At 24.0% G+C, this 14336-nt stretch overlaps 1 protein-coding gene across 1 annotated transcript; it reads right to left on the bottom strand.

Moving 5' to 3' along the window:
• Positions 1–8205: 8205 nt before the first annotated feature.
• Positions 8206–13267, bottom strand: LOC105360587 (forkhead box protein A2). Its single transcript, XM_011497529.1, has 2 exons — positions 11914–13267; positions 8206–8596 (listed from the first exon to the last, which is right to left on the bottom strand). Exons 1-2 carry the CDS (start codon positions 13265–13267, stop codon positions 8373–8375), a joined length of 1578 nt encoding a protein of 525 aa, XP_011495831.1. The 3' UTR covers positions 8206–8372.
• Positions 13268–14336: the final 1069 nt, after the last annotated feature.

The raw sequence follows: 14336 nt of genomic DNA, 5'->3' as shown, positions 1-14336 counted from the left end.
TAAAAATTTATTAGACTGCAATAAAGAATACAATGGATGTCTTACATTACTTGAACCATCCGAGAACCCTATGTAAAAATTATAACATGCGAAGTACTCAAGTGGTTCTGAAATACTTTTGACACTATGGAAAGCTCAAACCGGATAGTTTTCTTTCAATAATTTGCCTCTTAGTAATAAGTCGAACCATAAAAGTCGGTTTTATTGTCGAAAAGACATTTAACTTGACTTCTTATAGCTTTCACTAAACTTGAATATGTCAAGCAAATATAAATATAAATATTATTTTAAATTTAAAAGAAATTTTATTTGAATATCAAGTAAATTAATAAATTGCTCTTTATATATAAATATTTATTACAAATAGATACATACGTGTATATCAGATAGATATATTAATCAAGATAAATAGTCAGAACTTATGAAAATTATTAAAACAATTTTATTTATTAAATACGATTAATAATAAATTTAATATTTACAATATATATATATATTACGTTAAATTTTACTATTTACCTTGATCAACGAATTTATCTAATCTGTGTATATATATCAGAATATATATATTATTTTTACAAAATAAATATACAAAATAAATTTATAAATGATAAAATTCATAAAGTTCATAAATTCATTAAAGCTCATAAATTGGAATAAAAAATACACAGTGAAAAATACTTTTTAATCATTCATACAACTACATATGAAATTTTTAAATATCAATAAAAGTAGATCAGTAAGTGAAACTACCTGTTACTTTGAGACTGTACAAGGACTTCAATATTGATTTAGAAAATATACGAAGGGGTCCAACAATGTTTTTATTTAGTCTAGGATAAAGTACGTAAGGTTGGCTGCCGCAAACTTCACTTTTTTATTTTTTTTACTATTCAGTATTATTAGTTAGTAAAAATAAAAGTGTTTACAACAAAATCAGAATAAGTTTTATAGTAAAATTTTATAAGTATTATAATAAATTTTTCATACAAAGTTTACAATAAACAATTTTTTATTATTAAATATAAAATTAATCAGCTAAACCTAATTATTGTTATTCAAATTGCAGACAGATAGATAAAATATACCTTTAATTTAATACCGTAACATATTTTGTCTTACAATTAAACATGAAATTTTTTTTAATATTATCTACTGTTAACTGATACCGTTAGATGATAATTTAAAATTTATCTACATTATCATCAAAAGCTAAGTCATTCAATTGGTAAGTTAGATACATCGTTATGAGAAACACAATGAATTTTTCTTATATTAATGTTTAAATCATAGTTGAATATAACCTGTGAACATAAATTTAGAAAAAGAATAGGTTATAAAAAAAATTCTTTACTAGAATAGAACTATTATTTCAACCTTATTGTGAGCATCTTACTGCCATCTATCAGATGTATAGCGAACTAAAATAATTTTGAAAAGAAAAAGAAAAATGACGAATTAATTATTTCAATTCTTTAATTTAAACATAAAATTAATATAAAAAGATAAAAATGGAATATCGTACAAGTTTAATCTAATAACAATACATTATTAGAATACTCTTTACTATTATAAATTATGACAGTATTATACATATTCTTACACTGAAGATGAATGACGATGTTCATATTTTTATTAATTTATCTAATTCGTAAAAATTATGATTATTATAAATAAAATAAAATATAAATTGAATAACAAAAAATATTTTGAAATTGATTTAAAAATATTATTTTTATAAATTTATTGTTATAATTTTTATTATATACATATCTTACATATGAAATGGTAATAAATATATATGATAATTAGTGTGCATATGCCTAATGTAATATCTATATATTTGAAAAGAGCTATAATTTCTTTTTGAACGGATTTGCTTAAAAAGATTTAAATAGAATTTATAATAGTTTATGTAAACAAATTTCATCAAGAGCAGTATTTCTTTCATAATTTTTGAAATTAATTAGAACTGTCATATTTTTCAAAATTTCAATAAATCAGTAACAATACGAAACAGTGTAAATTAATACAGATTTTTTTAAATACTGTAGAAGACATTTTATGACAAAATTTAATAGAAGGAAATTTTTTTCAAATAAGTACTAAAATTTGCAATATTGAAATTTGTTCTTTTAAGTTTTCGATTGACTTAAAAACACTGACAATAGTTGATAAAATAATATGATATAAAGTACAATTATTTTTATCTAATTTTTAATATAAATCTATATGGAAATAAATAAAGATTAGTTTGATTATTTGAGTTTATAACTTTATAATTTATTTAAATAGTTCAAAATTTAATTAATCCTATTTATATAATTGTATTTGAAGATACTTCTTATTCATTATTAATGTAATCAATAATAAAAGTATATTATTTGAAGTTGTAGGTGTGCTAAAAATCTTGTAATAATTTTTAGATATTTATACATTCAATTGCAAGAGAATCATTGTGCTACAAATAATATATTATATATATAATAAATTAATGTTAACAAATTAACAATAATAAGATTTTAAATACTTTCATTTGTATTATAATAAAAATAATTTCTAAAAATTTCTAAAATTATATTTGCAAAAATTGATAAAGGTTTAATATGCAATAAGTAAATAAATGAGAACATCCAAAAGTAAATTCGATTAATAAAAATAGATATTTGTATATAGACATTCAGATACAATACTAATTTCTCAGTAAAATTATAATAATTATTATTTAATTACAATAAACTCAAAAATAAAAATATATTAATAAAAATAAAATAATTCTGATCAATGTGTATAAATATTAAATTTGTTGTATTGTATTAAAAAAAAAAAAAAACTTGAATATTGAAATTATGTCTAATACAAACAAATTCCAAAAAGAATTTTCAATATTTAAAGCAACTTAAAATGGGGAATGTATATACCATCAGATACTGAATATATTTAAACTTCCTTGGTCAAACTTTCACATAAGTTTTTAAAATTTGAAATTTAAGGCTTTTAAATTTTCGTTCATTATGTATATATTTTACCTATGTATTTCTCTTATATAAATTATCAATATTATTATAATTGATTAATTATTATACAACCTTCTTCTTAATCATACAAATATTTTTGAAGGCTATTATAATTTTTTATTTTATATACATTCAAATATACATTCATTAAATGCAAAAATTGCTATTATTATTATATTTTATTTATTTATCAGATTATTTGAAATACTTTAAATATATATGTGTTACTCTATTAATTTATTTAAATAAAAAAGTTAATTCTCTTTTGAGTAACTTTGAGTTTGATTACAAACCGTTATTAGTACGAGATTTATCAATCAAAGTTAAACATTACTTCTACTTCGATAAGCGTTTTATAAATGTTTAAAAAAAAATCTCTTTAATATAGGGCGAAGGAAAAAATATACAATTAAAACGTAACATCTCATGTAGACAGCGAAGAGACATACTGTTCACCACCGAGTGAACAAAGAGAGAAAAAGATGATTCATTTAACAGTTTCTTGGTTCCGGAAAGCTTCGATGTTAAATACGTGAACGATCCGATTCTCTTATAGACCGAATTTTAATTATCATGTATAATTTTCGTAAATAAACTAAAAATGTGAGTTATTTAAGAATAATTTAAAATAATAATTTCTATAAAATCCTAAAATGCGAACAGTGCAATTAGTTAATCATATCGTATTTATTATTCTTGGCAAAATTTGATTTAATATATTAACTTATTGATTAAATTTTGACAAAATACAAATACTTCTAATTTGTGCAATATTATAAAAATACATCAAGAATCTAATATAAGAAACTATTAAAACTGTATATGTTATTATATTTTTGAAATATAATATTTGTAATATTGCAATTATTACGTTAAATTTTCATTACTGAAACTCATAATAATGATATAAAATCACATATTTGCAGACGATAGAATTTTATTGTAAGCATATAAAAAATCACATATTCTCCAATAATTTTTTATTTCCTATAATTAATAGACGAATTATTTTTCTTAAATAAACTTACGAATCATTACTACAGTCAATGCATATAATTCGAAATAACGTAAAATGTAGTTATATATTACTTGTCTGTACATGTTATTTAGACAAATTATCAAATCTTAAATTTAATAAATATAAATTATAAACTTGCTATGTTTTTAATATTAATATATAATTTATTCATGTATATTAAGGTAGCAATAAAGTATTTTTATTACTTAAATCATATAATAATTTAAAATACTAAGATTATTTAAAAAAGAAAATTAAAATTTGATTCTGCAAAGATAATTATTTTAATCATTTGATATAATAATGGTCAATATTTTTATTCTCTTATGATTACATTTTTATAATATTGCCTTCAAAATATGTCTATAGAAGAAATGTATTTAAATCTCAAATTAGAAAATAAATCTTTATTTTTTGACTAACATTTTCATCCATTCTATCCTGTATGTAATATTTTTGTACTATTGGTATATCTGTTTTTATTTTATCGAAAAGACTTGGTAGATTTGAAATTAGAAAATAAATTACATTATCAAGCAAGTAAATATTACTGTATATTAATTTAATATACAGTATTTAATAGTGTATAATTAATAAATTATATTGGTTATAATAATATTGTAATATAATATAATATAATATAATATAACAATAATATAATAATAAAAAATAGATAATAATAAATATAATTAATAAAAAAAACAGCATTTAATAGTGCCTAAACTGGTGAATAGCAAAGATGTTAATATTTAAATATCTACATTTAGATATTATAGAATTGTCAATAATGTAATTTTAAAGTTAAATAATTTTAATTTCTACGATATAAATCGTAAAATTTCGTAAACAAATCGTAATCATTTATTTATGTGCATTTGTAATGGAAATAAATTTTATTAAGTACTTGGAACTTATAAAGTTTTTAAGTATAAAGCAAAATTTAGAATAGTGTAAAGATAATTCTTAATTATACTTTAATATATACATTGAATATTCTAATGATCTGTTTATGCTGTGATAAAATGCTAGTTTGAATTTTTTTTATATTCAATAAAAAAAAATAAGAAACCAGATTTTTCATTTTTCGACAGGACATTTCATATCGATATGCATTGAATCTTAGAACCGTATAATAAAAGTACCTCATATATAATGGAGAAAATGACAAGCGAAAGTGACAAATGAAGTATATCTACTTTGATAACTCTTTAGTCAACTGTATAAAAAGAAAAAGAAAAGAAGAAATGTAAAAGTGAACAAATGTCAGTTTTTAATTTGACCTTGATAATGGTAATCTTTGAGTTCGCAAGCACGTGACACATGATCTGAAGTTTATCAGAACTAAGTAAGATTGTAATTGACCAAGTTGTTTAATGTTAATAATTTGTATTTAGCTTCTTATTCCAAATATAGGACTTTAAACTATTTCATTTTACATTCTGATGTAATGTATTATATTTCAAAAAAGGTGATTTATGGTTATTAATAAGAATTCATTTGTTATACAGTTAACAAAATTATTTTTATTATTAAAGTTCATTATTATTATTTAAAGCAAAATTTTGAATTTTAATAATAAATAAAATTAATACTGATTTACACTTGGCATTAAATGTTGTTCAATAGATTATCACTTAATTATATTGGAATATATATTAAAAACAAAATTTATATCCTTTTTTAATTTTTCGGTTAATAAGTACAAATAAAATCTGAAGCTTATTCTCAACTATTTACAAATAAATCATGTATAATAAATCTTATTTAGTACTTTATATAACTTTATATAACATTATATTTTTATATATATTTTGTATATAATGCTGTAATTCAACTTTAATAATTACGAACTAGTAATCAACTAATCATTAATATAATTACTTTTAAATTATATATTTTTTTTCCATGGAAAATATTTACTTATAATAATAATTGAAATAAAAATTAATTTTCTTAAAGCAATAAAGTTAAAGCAAAAATCATTAAAAATAAATCTTAATAATAATAACAAAAATAACAACAACAACAATCATAATTATGATTATTCTTAACTGATTGTTATTATTATTATATCAATTTATTAAATTTTAAATTCTATTGAAGTGAACTTTTAACTTCAGTTATACGATTTATTAACCTACGATATTAATTTAGTAATTCGTATTGTATATTAAAGTAGTATTATAGGTGATCTTCATTTTTAAAATTGTTCTACAATATTTGTTTTCAAGCTCTTATGTATCAATAGCAAATACTTGTTATGCAACTAATTGGCTCAATTAACATTTAATCTTATTGGTAATGATTCTTATTCCATAAATTAATAAAGTATAAATAAAATATAGGATAATACAGATGCTTGATTTTTATTGGGAATTATGATAAAAAAAATGTCGAAGCTTCCATTGACGTCAAAACTACAAAATCGTACTACCAATGGTCCGTAGCAAAGTTTCTGCTAAAGGCAGTGAAGTTCTGCTGTCAACGAGACCGTTGAGTGGCTCAGCTTACACATCGTTGCACATACCCTGCGATTCTAGGCCAGTCTGCTCTATTCGAAATCTCTAGAACTCGCTTTCTTAAGAATCAATCAAAGAATCGAGTTTTCAATTTTCTTTATAAAAATGTAATTATATTCAAACGAATTATATGATACTTCTAATACTCATAATAAATCTAATACACAAAAACATATATAAAAAATATTTGTAATATTGAAATTTTATCTATGATGTTATTGTTTTCCCAATAGATTTCTTTACAGATTATTTTTGATATATGAATGAATTTGAATTATAAAAATAATAAAGATATTTTGAATCATGCATATTATTTAATTTGAGGCGTAAATCATAAGAATCAATTGGCATGTAAAATGCGTATATAATAAGCACCTAGTCTTTACTAAATCATATTACGTGAATTATTTAATTTATTATATTCATAAATTTTAATCTACAAATTATAATTAATGTTTCAAATTAAAAATTAAAATTAAAAATTCTTGTTGTGTAAGTATAATAGTCACTAAAGTTTTTATAGAATAATTATTATTTTAAATTAATTTGGAACTGTAAATTTAAGAAGCTTCAGCAACGGGTTTAACTAAATTTATGACTGTTACAAAAAAAAGACACTAAACCGTCTCGAATAAGAGGTAAAAATCATGTGTTCTTTTATGACATGCGCGTCAAAGAAGAAAAAGAGTACGACACCCTGAAAATCTGTTGACAGCATGTTGTTTTGCCTTCATTTTTTCTCACGGAAAAATCATTTGGATGCTTTTAAAATTGAGCTATTTATTATGTCCAATTGAGAAAAGCCATCAAATTTAATAAATTAATCAACTTACGTAAATGAGATATAAAAAATTAGTAATATTTTTATCAAATGATTGTTATTTAATGATAATAGATAAAGTTAATACTTAGCAGGATCTATATGATTTAATTGGATAAAGTATAAAATGCAAAATAAACATGATTTTTCACAAGGTCTTTTAGCATGGTTACAAAGTACGCCACTCTTGTCTTTATGTTTAATTATTAAAAAGTATTACATGTTAAATAACTATAAAGAATATTATCACATAAATACTTAACAAACTCACTTATTAATTTTAAATATTTTGTACAACTTTTAGTAATCTATATTTGAGAAATATTCGAATGAAAATAATTTTTTATTCGCGTTATTCAAATCCTATCATACATTATTGAAGACTTCTGGTCAGAATATTTGGTATATTAGCAACATATTATTACTAATCAAAAACATATTGCATTGCACCATATGTCTTTTTGTACAATATATACATAATTTACGTAATTTTAATAAATTTAGCACAAAATACAAATCAACGCAATAAAAATAAAGAATTTAGCAAATCTATAAATATGTATTACGAACAAAAATTAATTAATTTTTATTTGAACAATCAATCTTCTGTCCTGATTATTTTTCTGAAATACGATCATATTTTGTCATCCAGACTAACACTTTCCCAATACAGAGTTCATTGACTCGAGAATAAGAAATGCGTAGCATAACCAATTAAGAATAAATAGCCTTCTAAATATTCCTTAATGACTTTAACACACTTGAGTTTCTTCCACGCACAGCTCAAAGTCACTTTCACGGATTTTAATTGAGAGGTGAGATGGGGCACAGAATCACAAAATAAGGAAACATTGAGTTTCATTGAACAAAGAAGCGATCCATTAATTAGTCAGTCTAAGAACACGCATGCACGCACGCGCGTTCGCGTGATACCGTTCACGCCACGCACAAACAGATATACATTGGGTGCGAAACACTTCTCACGTGGTGTACTTAATCTAGTCATAGTAGAGGCAAGAGGCTGGCGTAGTGCTGGCATGGACATTGTTCGCACCGGGGATGCTGAGACCGCCGATGTTTCCCAAGTTGAGAGAGCCAAAGGCGCTAAGCGATGTATTTAACGCCATTGTCCCAGCCGTGTGGCTCAAATACGGTTTTCGCTCAATTATCCCACCCCCGGAATTACTTATATTATTCCCATTTGACCCTTGCATCCTCGCACCTGTAACATGAAAATGAATTTTATAATTACTAAACACATTTACTTTTTCAAAAATGCTCGATGACATACATAGTAATAACTAAATGGAGATTTAATTTTCTTTTTTTTATTCGTCGTTAAAATATTTATTCCTTTTTTATATTACGACTATTAAACATAATATAAATTAATTATTTGTCAAATAAAGCAGTTTATAGTTCAATTATTGAAAAATATTTTATAACTATCTGGGTTAATATACAGATTTTGTACAAAATAGTGCGGTATTAACAGGTATTTAAATTTAATTATTTATCCATATTTTCATTTTCACCAATAGAAAATAAATACTAAGCCTAGGCAGACTAGTATTATAATCTTTCACCATATGAAAATTTCTAATTACATAATTTTAACACGACAATTGATTATTTATATATTTTCCATATCATACAAAAATTAGAAAATCTAAATAAGGCATTCAATAATTAATTCATCTATTCGTTGAGTTTAATTTTTAAGATAATTATTGATATTCTCTTATTGAAATCTTCCTTATATTGTCTCAATGTGCCTTAAAACTTGAAAGAAATAAAAAGTTTACACTATTAAAATTATAAATATAACATCAATAAAAACATTTTTTAAATAGTATCGAAGAATTTTAAATGATAGGTAAATAATCGAAATATTGCAACGATCTCACGAAAGATCATCTTCGAAATATCAGTGACTATACTGAATAATCTCGAGTGTGCTTTAAGTTCAAGTGGACACTTCAATAGTGTTCCATTTCTTTATTTGCCTTTTTTCTCATATACTATTTTTTTATTGCTATCTCTATCAAGCTAAGAATGACTCAACTTCATTGCATGAAATCTTCGCACGAGCCAAAATTTTTTCTTAACTTAAATTACATTAATTTTATTTTTTATAAAATCTTATATTTTATGTATTTAACGGATATATATATATATATATATATTATATATATACATATATGTATATATTATATATATACATATATATTATATTACATATTAATATGATACAATTACCCATAGTATCATATTTTTGTACTTTGAAAAAGAAAAAATTTTTTATTCTTAGGTTTGTTTACGTTCATAGTCGCTAAAGGTCTTAAGATAATACAAGACGGTAGCAAGAAAGAATCTAAGAATATAATTGCAGTTTTAATATTCTACTCATATATGATTTATGAAACAATGTAAAGTTTTCATAAATTCCATAAGAAGTTCCATAAGAAATTTTAATATCGAATGAATGAATTTTTCTTTACCGAAAAATAGAGATTTTTAAAAAGAAAAAAAGAGTTAAGAGACTTTTATAATAATTTTATAAGCCATGTTTATATAATAATTATACAACTAATTTTCTCCAAATTTATAATAAAATATCTTTTTAAGAACAACATTCAATGTTATAGAGTCATTATGTTCTATTGATTTTAATTTAGATTCTTAATCTTATATCCAAATAAGATAATTATGTTCTAGCAATTTGAAATAGTTTTTTTAAATTTGAATTAATAAATTTGATCAAAAGTTTATTGTAAATTCAGAATATGTACATAATATTTATTCATTATAAATTGATTAAGTCATAATATCCATAATATAATAAGAATTTAAACGGAAATTTATTAATTATAATAAATATAAACAAAATATTTACAAAGTTAAAATATATGAAAATATTATTTAAACGCCTTTACAGAATTGTTTATTTTTTTTATGTTTTAAATATTTTTAATCAATATTTAAATTTGAAATATTCAAAGAGGTTTAATATATAATGAATAATTTATACGTTAAAATTAATTGGAAATTTATAAAAATTGAATTATATTTATTTGAAATTTAAATACATAAAAAATTTAAAAATTACATTATATATTGGTACTATTATATCGATTAATGGTTTAAGCTTTAAAAAATGAATTAAATATTATTTAGAATGTCAATGCAAAATTTTATTATCTTAAATTTTATCTAATAAAGGATGAAAAAATCATCCTGTAATAAGATAAGATTAATATACTATAGTAATTATATAATATTATATATTAATATTATATATTAATTTTGTTATTGTATTAATATTTGTATTAATATTTATGTTAATTAATATTAATATAATATTAATATTATATATAAATAATATATAATAAACTAATATAAGATTAATTTTTTTAAATTTTTATTCTTATATTTATTCTACTTTCTGTCCAATTATAATTCCTTGTTTTATATATACACTTTTTAGGCATTGAATATTATAATTTATAATTGATTTACATTCATATCATATACTTTAAACAAGCATATTTTGTAAGATAGTTTATTAATTTCATTTTTATTAAAATAAACTAATAAAATAAGCTTCTACATACATTTTCATAAATAATGCATAAAAATCTACATATAATTTTATTGAATTTGTTTTAGTAATGAAAACCTATATCATAATAATATTAATTTCATATATTTATTTATGCACATAAAACAAGTATAAGTAAATATAGATAGTATTATTTTAGTCGAATATAATTAGAAGAATAAATAGTAATTCGATTTAATATTATTATGTTATTTGTGAATTTAAAAATATAATTAATATTAAATTAAAATATTTTAAACTTCTTTTAATAATAAATTAAAAAAAAAAATTAGTTTTTAAATTACACATAATCAAAAGTATAATGTTTTTAATTAGGGATAAATGAAATATCGAGTTGATCGAGGATAAACGTTTTTAATTTTTTTTTAATTAACTATTACTTTTTTTGATTCTATAATTTCATAAATTCATCAACTCGAATTTATATATACTTTTAAATTCATTACATAATAAATGCAAAAATGTTGTTAAGAAATTGAATGAAGTTCATATGTTTACTTAAATCATCATCAAATATATGACTTATGTAAATAATACGACTTATATATTTTTAAATATCGAATATGCATCTGTGTAGTATATCAGTTACTAAATCAATGTATTTCTTTCCAGTATATTTTAATTATACATGATTTCTATCTTACATAAGATTTTGTTATAAAAATTACATTTGTTATGAAAAACTAGACTTTTTAATTTACAAAAATGTATAAAATAACTGTATCCTAAAATATTAATTAAAAAATTAATTCATAATTAAGCATTTTAATTTTAATGATATTATTTTTGTATAATTTTTAAATTATTTGAAGTATGTTAAGAAAGCATGAATATTGTAATTGTTAAAATTACAATGTCACATTATCCGATCAAAATTAGTATAAGACATAAGAAAATAAAAAAAAGTGATATTTTACCGTGATCTACAATGGATGTATGACATCCTCCGTGAGGCGAGCTAACACTCGTGATTGGACTGCTAGAGCCCGGCGGCATCGCTTGAATCGCTTGTATTGCCGCGTTAATATTTATTGATGGAGTTTGGATTGTATTACCCGTCAATCCACCGTATGTTGCATAGTAATCCTGATTAGGATTGCTACCGACACTCGAAACGCTATTGCATTTATTGTAGGTAATTGTCGTCCCAGAAATGCCATCACTCTCCGAATCTATTTTAAAGGCTATTTCTGCATGTTGATGTTGGTGTTGATGCATTTGTTGTTGCTGCTGTTGTCCATGATGATGGTGGAGGTGTAGTTGATGGTCCTTAAGACTGTTTTGGAAGCTATCTGGTTTAAAAGGCACTGTCTGTTCCTGTGGCGCTCTAGTGTATGGAATCTCGCTTTTGCATACTGTTCCCTCGCCACTTCTGTAGACTGAAGCATCGCTTCCAGTTTTGTAGGTCACCTCGGTCGTTTTGTAAGTAACCTCAGCTATTGGCGTTGGTGGAGGCAGAGGTGGTGGCGCAGTTTTATATGAAGTCTCTGGATATGTCCATTCAGCAGCAATACTAGTGGCACCATACATCGCGTATTCAGGGTAGCTTTGATATTGGTTCTGATATCCACTTGTATAGTCGACACTGGCAGCGCTTGCAACCGCGAGATTTTCGTAGCCAGTAGCTTGAACTCCCGATACCGCCGTCGGAAAATATTGCGGATACTGTGGTTTAAGAGCTTGGCATTTTCGGCGAAACCCACGCGGCCTGCGTCGAAAACTGCCCTCCTCAAACATAAACTCACTAGCAGGATCAATGGTCCAGTAATGGCCTTTACCAGGCCTACCTAAACCCTTGGGTAATTTAATAAAGCACTCGTTTAAACTAAGATTGTGTCGCACAGAATTTTTCCAGCCTTGATATGTTCCGCGAAAGAAGGGAAAATGTTGCTGTAGATATGCATAAATTTCTGATAGGGTAAGACGTTTACCCGGACTCGATTGAATGGCCATCACTATAAGGGCAATGTAAGAGTAGGGTGGCTTTTCTTGGCGACGGGTACCTGGTTTTCTTGATAATGCTTCTTGACTGGCAGAATTTGAGCTAGATAATAATGGTTCAAAACTTTGAGCCTGAGTTAAAGTTGAGACGACAGCGCTGCTACAAATTGATCTTGTAGGATTACCCGATATTGAGTGACTGAGAGAGACTGATGGATGAAAGTGAGATGATATCGAATTGTGTTGTTGCGAGTGGTGTTGGTGATGTTGATTTTGTTCACGCAGATGAAGATGTTGCGTAGATGCTATTGATTCAGATTCATTAGTCATGATTAAAAAATATGTTGATTCAAAATTAAGTAACTGTCTATTCTAATTTGATTGGTTTGTAGCCAATATTTTAGTCGTTGCAATGATATTTTCCAGCATTTGTGATTGTTAAATAATTTGACTTATCAGCTACACGTAATGTCGCACATAATTAAAATTCTGTATTCCAAGTATTTCTCACTTTGTAAACATTTCTAATAAAATTGCACTTCATTACAGAACGCTCATTACAGATTTGTTTGTTCGATGCTACACTTTACTTACGCACTAAAATTTTTATTAGCTTAATGAAACAGAATTTTGATCGTAAGGTAGTAATTATTTACACGAGCCGAGAGTAAACTGTTTAGCTGTTTCTGCACTTGGACAAGAACACGCGTCGAATCTTGAGAGGCAGTCAAAATGAGACAGCAGTCAAAGCGGAATAGTTAATCACTTATTACGCTCGGCTCTTCGGGTTTTGCTTGACTGCGCAGGAGCAACTCGAACCACTCGAGAACAGTCGGAGCTACAACAGAGATTTCAAAATCATGGCACAGCCGTACTAGTCCAATATTATTGGAGGATTTGTTACAAGTGGGCGGTGCATCGTTCTTGGGGTGGAGCTGAGAATATGAAAAAGACTTTCGTTTATTGGTGGATTTGACACGAACCCTTTCAATGGCGGATCTCGAAAGTAGATTTACCGTCGTACAAATGCGTACTATACTTTGGAGAAGAGATACTTAGTAAGTGTACAGGATGTACATTATTTTTTTCCACGTTATTTATTATTAGATTCAGTAATATTTGCAATTAGCCTACAACTTCTGTTAAATGCTTACTGTAGTACACGCAATAAATATTTAATGTGATTTCTAATTACTTAAATAAGTCTATGTTCCTTAATTTGAAATCGAGAGTCTTATTAACACTTTATTCTATTAACATTATACAAGAAAAGTAATTTTAATTATTTTTTTAAGTATGTTTAATAATATACTTAATATTGTTATATATAATTATAAAAAATAATATTAATACAATGCTCGGTTAATGTAACAAAAAATAATTAGCTTAACATTTGTAA

The sequence above is a fragment of the Ceratosolen solmsi genome, unplaced genomic scaffold (genome assembly GCF_000503995.2).
Source record: "Ceratosolen solmsi marchali unplaced genomic scaffold, CerSol_1.0 scaffold47, whole genome shotgun sequence".
NCBI classification, from domain to species: domain Eukaryota; kingdom Metazoa; phylum Arthropoda; class Insecta; order Hymenoptera; family Agaonidae; genus Ceratosolen; species Ceratosolen solmsi.
This window is presented reverse-complemented; position numbering and strand designations above follow the sequence as displayed.